Genomic DNA, 13,886 nt, shown 5'->3' with positions numbered 1-13,886 from the left:
CTGGAGGAAGAAATGGCAACCCACTTCAGGATTCTTGCCTGAAGAATCGCATGGGTAAAGGACTGGCGGGCTCTAGTCCATGGGGCTGCAAAGAGCCAGACACGCCTGAGCAACTGAGCACATCACTGGTTAAGATTCAACCCAAGTCCCCTCTTCCCACCACACCCTCTTCCTCTCCTGCTGGTTGGAGAGCACAAGTCAACAAACTCCTGGGGGAAAGCGGTTTTCCTCCAGACTCTGAGGTCTCTGCCCAGACCTCCTCCCAGGAGAGGTCAGAGACTTAGGGTTGTGCTTACCCCTCCCACCCCAGGAAGTCAGGGCTCAGAAATTGCTCAGCTGAGCCCCTCAGTTTCAGGTGAGAAAGCTCCCCCAAGGTGCACCTGGCCATCGCGATGCTTTTACCTGCCCTGTCCCCTGTGGGGACGGGGGCCCTTGGGGAAAAGCTAATCAACGATGGGAAGTCTCTGCCCTGTGGAGCCCTCCTTGGACTGTTTTTACCCCCAGAACTGGGTGGTTTAATCACCGCCTTGCTGCTCCGAGCACTGGCTTATTCTACCAAGAGCACTGGCTTCCCACGTAGTGCTGGTGATAAAGAATCCACTTGCTAATGCAGGAGATGCAAGAGACATGGGTTCAATTCCTGGGTTGGGAAGATCCTCTGCAGGAGGAAATGGCATCCCCTTCCAGTATTCTTGCCTGAAAAGTTCCATGGGCAGAGGAGCTCGCCCGGCTACAGTACCTGAGGTGGCAAAGACTGAAACACAGCTGAGCACAGATATACACAACACCAAGAACCTCATGTTCAAGTCAGTGTGAAAGCAGCTCCTGAAACCAGGCACCTGGTCTACCACCCAGCTCTAAGGCCGCCAGCGCCTGGTCACCCAGCAGGCCAGGATAGACACCTCTACTTTGCTGATCCAGAGGCATCAGGGATGCTGAGCTCCCCAACCCGGCCCACTTGGCTACTTGGGGGTCCGGATGAGGGTGTGATAGACGGGCTTGACAATGAGGTGGAGATGCAGGGCGTTCTCCACCAGGTACTCTGAGTTGCGCCGCTGCAGGTCGGCGTGCGCTAGGAAGTCGCCGGCCTCCTCGCTGCTCTGGTGGAAGCTGTATGCATGGCGGACCAGCAGGCGGCCGTGGTGGCGCGCCCCCACCAGTACGGTCTTCTGGAAGCTCACGCCCGCCGCGTCACCGCCGCTGCTGGCCGGCGTGACCACCAGCCGCGGCCGGCCGTCCTCGGGGCGTGCGAGGGGCAGCGCGGTGCCCGTGGCGTCCGCGTAGACGGGCCGTAAGCTTACCGGCAGCCAGCGTGGCGAGAAGAGCACGTTCCAGGTGACCCGGCGGCCCGAGTCGTGGCCGCTTGGGCCCAGCTGCGTCTGGAAGCTGGTGCTGCGATCGTCGCGGGCTGGGTTGTTGATGACCCATGGGGTGCCCCAGGCGGGCGCGAGGTAGTTGCGGGGCAGGAAGGCGCTGCCATTGATGTCGAAAAACTTGGCATAGTGCAGCGGCGAGGCGGCGTGGAACTGGTAGGCCTGAAGGAGCAGGTCGGCCACCGCCGGGCCATGGCGTGCCAGGGCGGCCGAGCGCGCCTGCAGCTGGAACAGCTGCGCCGGAGGAATCATGGGATAACGGATGGCGCGCAGCGCGCGCTCGGCCACGGCCGGTGGCGGCCGCGCGCGGCCCAGCCAGGCCTCCAGCGCCTGGAAGAGCTCCAGCTCATCCTGCAGCACGAGGTCCGAGCGCGGCAGCAGGTGCGCCAGCAGCTCGGGGCTCACGGCGCCCCACTCGGTGCTCCCCGCCACGGCCGACAGGTTCCAGGCCAGGAACTGCAGGCAGCTCTGGCGCAGGGCCTCGTCCCCGGTGCTCACTGCGTAGTGGTACCAGCCCACCGCCGGGCCCGCGCCGCCCGCCAGGTGCGCGCGCATGTAGTCGGCCACGCCCCGCTGCAAGGCGGCCACGCGATACTTGGTGGCCAGCTGGTGCAGGGGGATGGCCTGCGCCAGCAGCACGGTCAGCTCACCGCAGTAGAGGTACCTGCCAGAGAGGCGCAGAGATGGAGCGCGGTCAGGGTGGCCACGGTTACCCTACCCAGCACTGCCTCCTGAGTCCCAAGGGTACCCGGCGTTGGGCGACAGCATCGTCATTAAGGAAGCCAACAGAAGGACCTTTCCACTCGCATCCTACTTCACCTCCTCGTCTTTCCGGTTTCTCGTGGGACGTGGGAATAAGCAAGCATTTATTGAGCACAGGTGGCTCAGTGGTGAAGCATCTGCCTGCCAATGCAGGAGATGCAGGTTCTGTCCCTGGGTCAGGAAGATCCCCTGGAGGAGGAAATGGCAACCTCCTCCAGTATTCTTGCCTGGGAAATACCATAGACACATGAGCCCGGTGGGCTACAGCCCATGGGGTCGCAAAGAGTCAGACAGGACTTAGCTGTCAGAGCGCGTCAGTGATTCCTAGATTGAGTGTCCACTGAGTGGTTGAGCTCTGTGCTGGGACGAGAAAGATGTAGCTCCTATCTTCACCCGGTTTACAGTGTGGGTTCGGATTCATATTCTGCCAGTTACTTGCTATGAGTGTGGGCAAACCATTGAACTTCGCTGTTTGCCTCTGGGAACAAAAGATGTTTCCTAGAATCCCTTAAATCTCATGACTAAATTCTAGCTAATGAGATGTCCACAAAGGCACAGACTGGTATTGGGGGAAAGCCTGGTTAAATAGACCTGACTAGGGTAGAGATTATCGTTCAGTCTGTCAGTCCTGTCCAACTCTTTGCGACCCCATAGACTCAGCACACCAGGCTTCCCTGTCCTTCACCATCTCCTGGAGCTTGTTCAAACTCTTATCCGTTGAGTCAGTGATCCCATCCAACTATCTCATCCTTTGTCGTGCCCTTTTCCTCCTTCCTTCCATCTTTCCCAGTTAGGGGGTAGAGGAAAGATGCTTTTCTCCTGTGCTCTCTCTCTTTTTGTTGCCTGGAAGTTTGAAGAAATCGCCAATATTCTGCAGCCATCTTGTCTAAGCTATTAAAGCAGGGTCACTTTCTCAGACTAGAGTGTGGGCAGTGTCCCTGTGCAGCACGCTACCAGGAAGCAGCCCCCTAGCCCTGTGGCTCAAAACCTGGCCAGACAGCTAAACCACACAGAGACATTAAAAGAAGAAACTGTTTGGCCCAGCCCTAGGTATGAAGCTTGGGATTCAGGGTGGGGCCCAGAAGTCTAGTCTTTAAAAGCTCTCAAGGCCAGGTTTGGAAACAGCTTTGAGAGTATTTGGTAACTAACTTCAGACCACTCAGAGCTTTCAGGCAGGGGAGTCATGCTGCATTTTGCAAGAAGCTGGTGCAAAGAGGGAAGAGGGAGGTGGTTGCATGGTCATCCTAATGCCATCCAGGGAAGGGGCAGGGCTAAGAGCCAGGGCTTCCATCACCCTGTGAGTGGAGAAGCCAGGGACATGGAAAGGGGTGACATCTTCCCCGTGATCCTTCCCCACCTGATGAACTTGTCAAAGACGGCAGCACAGTCCCGGGACTCCTGCAACACCACCTCGCTCTGATTACTCAGCAGCTCCCGGAACTGCTCACTGTGCAGTCCCAGCAGCAGGCGGTGGGCATGGAAGACTCGGACCTCGTCGGTGCCCATGGCCTGCACCCGCAGCACCACATCGCTGGCATTGCCCTGCCGCAGCAGTTCCTGCAGGCGCTGGAGCAGCATCTGGGAGTGGTTGATGGAGGTGCCTGCTGACTCCCCACCGACATCAGTTTTCTGAGCTGCAGCAGGAAGGAACACAAAGCAGCCTGAGGGGGCAGCCTTCTGGGGTTGCAGACAGACCAGCTGGAGGTGCCTGTGGTTGGATGTGGGCAGAGGGTAGGGGAAGCCTGGGGAGGCTGTGTGCTCCCGTTTGTTCCTGTGAAGTGCGTGGATGCATGTATGTGCAGACAGGCACATCTTAGATGGGGAAATTCGTGAACCTGAGCAGACCCTGAGAAGATGCTCTTGGAAGGGGTGGGGGGGCAGATGCCCGGCAGGGAGAGGTCATGAATCAGAATGGGACAAAACGTCCAGAGCTGGATTTCCCTGGTGACTCTGTGGTAAAAATCCGCCTCCCCATGCAGGAGACATAAGTTTGATCCCTGATCCGGGAAGATCCCACGTGCCACAGAGCAACTAAACCTGTGCTCCACGACTATTGAGTCTGTGCTCTGGAGCCGGGGAGCTGAACTACTGAGCCCGAGGTCTGCAACAAGAGAAGCCACTGCAGTGAGAAGCCCGCGCGCTTCGAAGAAGAGGAGCCCCTGCTTGTTGCAACTAGAGAAAAGCACACACAGCGACAGAGACCTAACACATCCAAAAAAAAAAAAAAAATTAATATCTAGAGCTGATCTCCATGATGCCAGACCCCTAGGCGAGGACTGAGGAGCCTCTTGGTCCCCACCCCCTTGCTTCCTGAAGAATTGCCCACCTTACCCTTTGGAAGAGAAAAGCTGGCCCAAAGCAGCGCATTCCCCAGCAAATAATCTATTGAGCACTTACAATAAGCCAGACACTCCCCTGGGAGCTCAGACCAGCACAGTGAACAAAACAAACCAGCTCCTTACACTCATAAAAGCACAACTTAGCTTCTTAGGCAATAAATACACAAATAAGCACTCTGGTTTTAGGCTGTGACCACTAAGGGAGGTGACGGGAGTGGGGTGGCGGCTCCTGTAGGTGCAGGAATCAGAGACAGGCTCCCTGAGGAAGTGATAAGGAGCCCACCCGAGGCTCTGGGAGAGGCTGGGCTTGGTGCTAGGAAGGTGGAGGGGATCTGCCCACGTTCTGAGTGGGAGGTGAGGGGGCGGAGCAGGGGAGGGGGCTGCAGCCTGAGGGGGGGTGGTCCTGATCTGGGAGGCAGGGGTCTACACTGGCCTCCTGGGGGACCTGAGAAAGCACAGAGTGAGCGGGTCCTGGACGGGACTTTCGAGGCACCTGCGCCTGGGGACTGGCGTCCTCCTGCTTCCAGGCGAGCCAAGCGGGACCTTCCTCCCCTGTTTCCAGGACACCGTGAGGGTCAGATGGGGATACGTGCTCATGGACGGAAGACTCGGCGACAGAAAGCACTGCCAGCAGCTTCCCCAAGTGGAGCACGGACTGAGGAGTCGAGGGGAGCAGATGGGCACCCTCACTCTCCCAGTGCGCGTATGTGCGCGCTCGCGCGCGCACACACACACACACACACACACACACACTCACACAGTCCCAGGGCCCATGTGGCCTCTTGAAGAGGCTCCCAGGAAAGCAGAGCCTCTGTGTATGAGTGACAGGCAGATAGAGAGAGGGAGAAAGGGTGAGAGAGGAGCCCTGGTTATTTTCCAGCCCCGCCATCCCCCAAGCTGTCACAGTGAAGGCTCCAAACGCTGATGGATCCCACTCTCCCCAGCCTGGGCCCAGCTGCCAGGGACAGTGGACAGTGGAAGGGTGTTCCTGTGGTTAAGCCCCCTGCCTGCACAGCCCTCCTGCCCTCGGAGGCCGGCTGCCCTCCTCCACGGAGCTGCATGATCAAATCAACACTGTGCCTGGCCCGGCCGTCTGGACACCGCCCCCTCCTGGCTGTGGGCAGTTGGAGCCCGAAGGTCCTGCCCCTTCTCCCTGCCCACTGCCCACTCACCTGCATGAGTGACCAGGCCCACCAAGGTCAGCATGGCCCAGAAGCTGGCCCAGGACCCAGGCTTGGCAGAGCCCAGCCTGCACATCTTTGCACCCTGCCCGCAAGCCCACAGGAGGAACAGCGGAGCCCAGACCACTCCGTGCACATCCCTCCTCCTTATATAGGATCCAGCCCAAGGGGATGGCCGCCCCCCTTGCCCGGCTGGCTTCCCTCCCCCCACCCAGCCTCTGCCTTGGATTGGTGGAAACTGGCCCCAGCTGTTACCCAGGCAACCAGTTGAGCCAGAGAGCGGCCGCCCCAGGCGCTATTGTGCTGCTCTTGGGCCCCTGAGGGGACCAGATCCGGCAGCTTCCCCCACGTCTCCTACCACCCGGCACAGCTAGTCACTCCTCTCCTGGGTAGTCGAAGGCTCTCCAAAGGGCAGGCAAAGGGCTCCAGAACCAGAGGCAGCCACCAGCCCAGAGGGTCCCCAGCCGCCTCCCCTGACCCCCCACCCTGGCACAGAGTACACTTGGCAGCATCACGGCTGGAGCACTATGGTGAGCCAAGGACTGCAAAGGAAGCGCCTGGAAGAGGAGGAGGCCGCGGCCCAGGCCCCACCCCTCCCCCTCCCGTGTTGGGGTGGGCTAGCTCTCCAGAAAAGAGGATAGGGCTCTAAGTAGGGTCCCGTGGGGTAGCTGATGTCATTTGCATGTCCTTCGTTGAAGAAGGTTCCTGGCGTGCTCTGAGGAGGTTGATGGGCCTTAGGGACATGGGGGCTGTGGCCATCACACCCCCCCAGGTCAAGGTGAGCTAGGATGGTGGGGCCGGGCATAGAGCAGCTGCACCCCATGCTGGGCACCCCTGCTGAGCACCCCCACCCAGAGCCGTGCTTGAGGCTGGTCCCCCACAGGCATCCCACCCACCGTCTGACCAGGAGCTGCCCTGGCACCTTCTTCCTCTAATTCACCTTCTCAAGTGGTCTCAGGTCTCTTGGTTCATCTCCTTGGAAGGTTTCTCTTACCAGCTTCTGTCCAACTTCCTACTGTAATTTTTCCCATCTCAAAGTTCCTCGGAGGGGGCTTCCCTGATGGTCCAGGGGTTAAGACTCCATGCTCCCAAGGCAGGGGGGCCGGGTTCCATCTCTGGTCAGGCAATTAAGATCTGGCTTGCTGCAACTAAGAGAGGTGCAGTCAAAATAATAATAATAAAAGCTGCAAGGAGACACACAGCGGAGCCAGGACCCACCCTGATGGTTGGAGACACTGAGGCAGACAGCTAGGTGACAGTGTCAGCCGGGTTAGTGCAGGGGCGAGCTCTTCTAAGGACAAAGGGATAGAGAGAAGAGGGTGGGGTCTGGAGCCCAGGGGGATGGGTGGGCGGCACTGGTGGGGCCTCACCTTTCCCAGGAACAGGTAGGGCCTGGCCCAGATCCTCGCCGGAGGGAGTCCTTCCAAGTTGATAAACTGAAATGGTGTGTGTGTGTGGCGGGTGTGTGTGTGTGTGTGTGGTGGGGGTCCTCCCAGGAGATCCAGCTTAGCCTTTCTCCCGAGGCCGGGCCCTTCACTGGGGCTGAGTCAGAGCCCGCCCTCCCTTGCTCTCTGAATCCCAGGGACCGGCTCAATGCATTGATCTCTGCCCCGGGCTGGCACAGAGAAACCCAACAGCTCCACCCCCCACCCCTCTCTGGAGCCACAGAGCGGGCTGGAATTAGGTCTGGCACCTGCTTCGTCCGGGTTGGCAGAGACGCAGCTGTCCGGCCCAGCGGAAACCCCTCCCAGCTGTCCTGACCTTCATGCCCAGCTCCCTTCATCCAGATTCGCCACCCCCTGCCCACTGGCTGTGTGCCTGTGCTTCCCGGGGGCTGTACCACTTCCCTGACCCAATCCAACAAGACAGAGCCTCAGTGTGAGGGGAGGGCAGGGTCGGGCCCAGTGCTGTTCAATAGGATGTCATTGATGACGTTTTACAAAATGATGCTGAGAGAACCCACTAGTCAGAAAATGGTCTTTCAGTTAGAAAGTCTCCTTGAGACTCAAAAGTGTGACCCACCTGTGCTGGAATCTCCCACCCTCCACCTCGGAGCCAGGGCACTTGTGTCTTCTTAGTATCTTGACGATGGTCATGTACACCCCCAAGCTAAGCTCTACTGGCTAGAGTTAGATGGATGGCATTTCAAGTGTGCAGGAATTGGGGAGGGCCCAGGTTACCCAGAAGACTCAGGAGGGACACCTCTGACTCCGCATCTCTGGGGGGCCTCGCCTCTTCTAGTTCTAACTTGTCATCCCTGAAACTCCTCTACTGATCTAAAAACTGACTTTCCAGCGACTGCCCTGGTGGTCCAGCGGCCAAGACTCCAAGCTCCCAGTGAAGAGAGCCTGGGTTCGATCCCTGGTCAGGGAATTAGATCCCATATGTTGCAACTGAGAGTTCGTATGCCAAAACTAAGATCTAGGGCAGCCAAATAAATTTTAAAAAACAAACAAAAAAGCTGAATTTCCAGGAATATGCATTTTCTGTTTTCATTTTCTTAGTCTGAGGGTTTCTGAAGTGTATGCATGCGTGTGTTTGTAGGTGTGCAAGCGTGTGTGTGTGTGTGTGTGGTCTGTAAGTATGCACACATGTGTTTGTGTGTGTGTGTGTGTGTGTGGTGGTGTGGAAGTATACATGCCTGTGTTTGTGTGCTTGTGGTGTGCTTGAGAGTCTTGGAGCTGGAGAGAGGAAGCGGGGCGTCCACCCTACCCAGTCTTGCAGATGGAAGGTCAGAGACAGTTTTATCTTGCCCTGTGCATCTGGAAGCTCCTTAATTCCTCAAGAGAAAGTCTGAGCTGGAACAATTCCTGGAGACCAGTGTAACTTCCCACCTGAGACAAGAGTACCTATGACCCAAGGGGCTTGTCTGAGGTCTCCTGGCCCAGAAGGGGCTGAGCCTGGATTCAGATGTTGCTTTTCTGCTTTTCTTTCCGCAGCCCCATACTATCTCTTCTGGGAAGCTATTTCAGTAGCCACACACGAGGCAAGGAGTCGCTAGTGTTGGTAGAGTAAGCTTGGGGCAGGATGCAGAGTTTCGGAATCTGCGGACTCGGGAGGATGGAGGGGTGGGCTCCCAGCGCCCCCCGCCCCAGCTGCAGCCTCCCCTGTGATGTCTCACTTCCTGAGCTAGGGTATCCCGGAACATTTAGATTGGGGAACAAGGAATCAGGAATCTAGGTTCCAGGCCACTCAGGTTTGGGGGTGGGAGGCACAGCAATGATAAACAGGAAAGAATTGCTCCTCAAAGTAACTGACATGATATGGAAAGCTTCGCCTGAAGCCAGGCTGTCCTGTGGTGGCACCCACCTTCCAGCCTCAGCATCCTGCATCGTGCTGCCCACCCACCCCCAGCTGGAGAGCCTTGTGCATCCGAGGGGTGTATCTACCTGACCCACTTCCCCTCCTGGTAAAACCTGAGCTCAAGGTGGACTTGCGCTACCTGAGCACCTGCTCTTCCGGTGGGAGGGAGTGATCAGTAAACGGCTCTGGAGGAGGGACAAGGCCAAGTTCAAATTCCGCCTGCTGCCACTTACATGCTCTTAGCCTCATCCTACCTGCTGGACTTCTCTGAGCTTCGGTCCCCTCTCGTGTGAAACTGAGGTGTCCCAAGTTAGTTTGTGGGGCTGCTGGGAGGGTGACCCCTGGGGAATAGGGTGGATCCTCAGGAGATGTTGGCAGAGACCCTTACACCTGGCTGTAAGTGGCCCCCTGCTCACCCGCAGCCTCCTGGTGCAGGAGGGTGGTAGCCTGGGGACTTATCTGTGCCATTTGCACCCTCTGTTGCTGGAGTCCCGGACAGTCTGTGTAGGGACCTGAGTGTCTACTATGCCTCCTCTGACCAAAGCCAGTGGACTCTTGGAGGTATGCAGTGCCAGGACCTGGCCACCAGGGAGCAGCAAGGCTTCTGTGAGTTCCGAGGCTGGGTGTGAAGGTGAGGCTAGGGGTGGGCATCCTGGTACTTCCAGCCCCAGAGTGGGATTTAACTTTGCTGTTGTTCAGTCACTAAGTCGTGTCCAACTCTTGGCAACCCCACCGACTGCAGCACTCCAGTCTTCCCAGTTCTTCACCATCTCCCAGAGTTTGCTCAAACTCATGTCCATTGAGTCGGTGATGCCATCCAACCATCTCATCCTCCGTCGTCCCCTTCTCCTCTTGCCCTCAATCTTTCCCAGCATCAGTGTCTTTTTCAACGAGTCGGCTCTTCCCACCAGATGGCCAAAGTTTTGGAGCTTCAGCATCAGTCCTTCAATGAATATTCAGGGTTGATTTCCTTTAGGATGGACTGGTTTGATCTCCTTGCTGTCCCAGGGACTCAGGTCTAACTCAGGGAGCCTGGAGATGGGCTCTGCGGCATTCCCAGAGGGTGAGCGTGGGAGGCGATTCCAGGCTGGGCCTCAGCTCACCCCAGACTCAATCCGCACACTGTCCCGGGCGCCCACTGCGGGCTGTGCTGGTGACTTTTCCCCACGTGGGATGGGAGAGCTGGCCAGGCTCAAATTCTAGTCTCTCTGGACTGCAAGCCACGCCGGATGGTGTTTATTTGCTAGTGACTGCTTGAAGGAATTGTCCATTTCACTAGGGCTAGGAAAACAAGGGCTTGTGGGGTGCCACTGCGTCTGGGTTTCCCAGAGAAGCTGGCAGCTGGGTCCGGCTCCTCCTGGGGGTCCTGGCCAGCCCTGGGCATGGCTTCCTGCCATCCTTCCAGGCCAGTAGCACTCCCACCCCACCCCGAGCCAGCCTCCTTCTCGACCCACCACCCGCAGCCACTGCACGACCGATTCCTTCCAGCCTGGCCCAGGGGCTCCTCTCCAGATCCGTTTCCCGCCCAGGGCAGCCTCGGCGCTCCCTCCCAGGCACGGGTTGCCCCTCACTCCTCTCTGAGTCAGCTCCTCGAACCCATCTGCCTTTCTTCAGAGTCCTCGCCCCCAGGGTTTCTGATAGCCAGACTGAGCCCAGGCCGGTTCCCAGCGCCCTTGGAGCACGGGGCAGGCCATCCAGAGTGCCAGTGTGACCCTTCCCAGGGCCGCCCTCCAGCCTCGCCCCTTCCCTTCCCAGGCTCCCTTGTAATCCTGCTTTGCTCCAGACAGTATCGACTGTTCAGGCTCATCCCCCTGGGCCTCGGGCCCCACCCTCCCCCTCCTCCCTCTCCTCCCCCTCCCTCCTCCCACCACCCGCCGCTTCACACGTACTGATTGTACTGATCACAGACTCAGTGCTGCTGGAAGAATCGTCAGGCAAACAGCTGAGAGGGAGCTGCAGGCACCCCCGGAAAAAGCCACAGGGTGACCCAGGACCCAGGAGCATGCGGCTGGCAGCAGAAGAGACAGGTAAGGCGACTAAGACCCAGGAATCTGGAGGTGGGGTGGGAATGGGGAGCTTGAAGTGGAAAAAATCAAAAGCTGGAAGGTGAAACCTAAAATCTGAAAGTGTAGACTAGGCGGGGAGGGACGAGAGCATGTTTAGTCCTCATCCCATATCGGCCACCAGCCAGATGCGTGTGATGGCAGGCAGGTCACACCTGAGCCCCCTGGACTCAGTTTCCCTATCTGAAAACCAGGGCCCTTCCAGCTCCAGTGGTACTAGGAGACAGAGAGAGAGATGCTCTTTGGGATAGAAAGGAGAGAACTTGGTCATATCTCTCCTTGAAGAGGAGGCAGCTGTTTGCTACAGCAGCGTGGTTGCCATGATTACCGTGGGTCCGGATCAGTCACCCAGGATGCCTTAAGAACACAGTGCTCAAGCCCCAGTTCAGACTGTCTGACTCAGGCTGCCTGGGAACCAGGCGATTCAGAAATAATCTCTAAGATGGCAAGAAAGGCCACCAAGCACTTCTTCCCATTGATAGTGGAGCCAGGCCCCTGAGGGGGTGGGCTGGGGTGGAGAGGACATGGCCATTGGGATCGCGTTTGGCTGGACCTGACTAGGGGCTCTGCATGGAGCCAGGGTGAGTAGAGACCTCAGGGCCAAGGTCAGGGTGGGGCTGCTCCAGGCCAGGCTGGAAAGAGACCAAAAGTTCTAACCTGCCATTCTGCGCTTCCTAGCTGCCCAGCTACGGGTGACCCTGCTGCCCACACCCAACAGCAGCGGGCTGAGCCGGGAGCTTGAAGGCCGTTGGCCCGAGAGCCCTGCGGCATCGCCATGTGTGGCTGGAGTCATCCCTGTCATCTACTACAGCATCCTCCTGGGCCTGGGGCTGCCTGGTGAGTGGGGAGTGGGGTCTGGGGTCCAGGGCTGATCCAGAAATTGGGGTCCTCCTTCGATGGGTGTCAATCCTCCGTGCTGACCTCTGAGACACGGGATCGTAGATTCCTTCCCCTTGCTTTGTGGTCACTGCAGAGCCAAGCATAGTGGGGAGTAAAAGCGAGGGTGCTCAGTGGCTGTTGTGTCTGATGCTTTGTGACCCCATGGACCGTAGCCCACCAAGCTCCTTTGTCCATGAGATCTTCCAGGTAAGAAGCCTGGAGTGGGTTGCCATTTCCTCCTCCAGGGGATCTTCCCAACCCAAGGGTCGAACACACAACTCCTGTATCTCCAGCGCTGCAGGCAGACTCTTTACCGCTGAGCCACTGCAGAAGATTGGCATGCTCAATAGCTAAACCCAAGTTTTCACCAGAGCAGACAGCCCCCTTCTTCCCCCAGGAATGGGCATCTCCTAGAATGACTAACTCCGTGCAGAACAGCCCAGAGCCTCACACTGACAGCTTCTTGCACCATCCACTGCATTCAGAGAGCAGAGCAGGGGATTCAGAGAGCAGAGCAGGGGTGTGGTATGGATGCAGGAGAGGATGGGTGGAATTAGGGAATGGCTCATCCCTGCCTGTAGCCTGGTAAGGCAGTGGCCTGCGGTGCCATGGCTGGACAAGGCAAGGCTGATCTGCTTAACCTTTCCAACAAAGTGAGCTTTCAGAAGGTTCCTGAAAGAGGAAAAGAGAGGCAAGAAGCAGCAGGTGGGGAGGGACGAGGAGAAAGCACATCAGGCAGCCCTTCTAACCTCTGACCCCTCCCCTCCCTAACCTTGGTGACCGTCAGTCAATCTCCTGACTACAGTGGCCCTGGCCCGCCTCGCCGCCAGGACCCGGAAGCCCTCCTACTACTACCTTCTGGCACTCACGGCCTCGGACATCGTCACCCAGGTGGTCATCGTGTTCGTGGGCTTCCTCCTGCAGGGAGCCGTGCTGGCCCGAGAGGTGCCCCAGGCCGTGGTGCGCACAGCGAACATCCTGGAGTTTGCTGCCAACCACGCCTCGGTCTGGATTGCCGTCCTGCTCACGGTGGACCGGCACAGAGCCCTGTGCCACCCCCTGCACCACCGGGCCACCTCGTCCCCGGGCCGGGCCCGCCGGGCCGTCGCTGCTGTCCTCAGTGCTGCGCTGCTCACTGGCATCCCCTTCTACTGGTGGCTGGACGTGTGGAGGGACGCAGACCCACCCAGCACGCTGGACGAGGTGCTCAAGTGGGCTCACGTCCTCATTGTCTATTTCATCCCTTGTGGCGTTTTCCTGGTGGCCAACCTGGCCATCGTCCGCCGGCTGCAGCAGAGGGGCCAGAGCGGGCCGCGGCCCCAGGTGGGCAAGAGCACTGCCATCCTCCTGGGCGTCACCACGCTCTTCGCCCTCCTCTGGGCACCCCGCATCTCCGTCATGCTCTACCACCTGTACGTGGCCCCCGTCTACCGTGACTGGAGGGTCCACCTGGCCCTGGATGTGGCCAACATGGTGGCTATGCTCAACACCGTTGTCAACTTCGGCCTCTACTGTTTCGTCAGCAAGACTTTTCGGGCCACTGTCCGAGAGGTCTTCCAGGACACCCACCTGCCCTGCACCCTGGGGTCGCGGTCAGTGGGCACGGTGGCAGAGCCTATGCTGAAGCCTCTGGGACTCCCCAGGGGGGCAGAATTGTAGAGGAGGAGCCCACGCAGGGAGTTTGGGATGGCTCATGCTCGGATTACTGGGGTCTTTGTGCTTGTGCCCACAAACTTTATCAACACTCTCCATTGCAATCTGGGGGTGGGGAGAGTGGTTTCTCGCTTCAGAGGTGACTCCCCAGGAAGCTAAATTAATGTTGGTGGGCTGAATGAACGAATGAATAGATGGATAGATGGATGAATATGAATTGCTTCTATCCCGCCCCTTCCTGGAGCCCACCTCTCATTCCCTGCGTCAATTTCTTCTCTGGCTTCTGCTGGCAATGCCAGGGAGAAAGGAAGATGTCCCCAGGATTCCAGGCCT

The 13,886-nt window shown here is 58.3% G+C and overlaps 2 protein-coding genes across 2 annotated transcripts; one reads left to right on the top strand and one right to left on the bottom strand.

Annotated features, from left to right (window-relative positions):
- Positions 1–962: 962 nt before the first annotated feature.
- On the bottom strand, positions 963–5,731 carry BTBD17 (BTB domain containing 17). The gene is made up of 3 exons (XM_068978538.1): positions 5,647–5,731; positions 3,493–3,769; positions 963–2,037 (listed from the first exon to the last, which is right to left on the bottom strand). Exons 1-3 carry the CDS (start codon positions 5,729–5,731, stop codon positions 963–965), a joined length of 1,437 nt encoding a protein of 478 aa, XP_068834639.1.
- A 666-nt stretch (positions 5,732–6,397) lies between these two features.
- On the top strand, positions 6,398–13,559 carry GPR142 (G protein-coupled receptor 142). The gene is made up of 5 exons (XM_068977526.1): positions 6,398–6,433; positions 7,443–7,533; positions 10,866–10,985; positions 11,700–11,858; positions 12,688–13,559. Exons 1-5 carry the CDS (start codon positions 6,398–6,400, stop codon positions 13,557–13,559), a joined length of 1,278 nt encoding a protein of 425 aa, XP_068833627.1.
- The last annotated feature ends 327 nt before the right edge of the window (positions 13,560–13,886 follow it).

Source organism: Capricornis sumatraensis, chromosome 8 (assembly GCF_032405125.1).
Source record: "Capricornis sumatraensis isolate serow.1 chromosome 8, serow.2, whole genome shotgun sequence".
NCBI lineage: Eukaryota > Metazoa > Chordata > Mammalia > Artiodactyla > Bovidae > Capricornis > Capricornis sumatraensis.
The sequence above is the reverse complement of the archived record's forward strand: the minus strand, read 5'-3'. Positions and strand labels throughout refer to the sequence as shown.

Excerpts from the sequence above, each read along its gene's own strand:
- BTBD17 (XM_068978538.1), bottom strand. The coding sequence starts at position 5,731 with ATGTGCAGGCTGGGCTCTGCCAAGCCTGGGTCCTGGGCCAGCTTCTGG. Across the intron at positions 3,770-5,646 it reads GGGCCTGGTCACTCATGCAG|CTCAGAAAACTGATGTCGGT; the intron begins GTGAGTGGGCAG and ends TTCCTGCTGCAG. Across the intron at positions 2,038-3,492 it reads GTCTTTGACAAGTTCATCAG|GTACCTCTACTGCGGTGAGC; the intron begins GTGGGGAAGGAT and ends CCTCTCTGGCAG.
- GPR142 (XM_068977526.1), top strand. The coding sequence starts at position 6,398 with ATGGGGGCTGTGGCCATCACACCCCCCCAGGTCAAG. Across the intron at positions 6,434-7,442 it reads TCACACCCCCCCAGGTCAAG|ATTCGCCACCCCCTGCCCAC; the intron begins GTGAGCTAGGAT and ends CCCTTCATCCAG. Across the intron at positions 7,534-10,865 it reads CAACAAGACAGAGCCTCAGT|ACTCAGTGCTGCTGGAAGAA; the intron begins GTGAGGGGAGGG and ends TACTGATCACAG.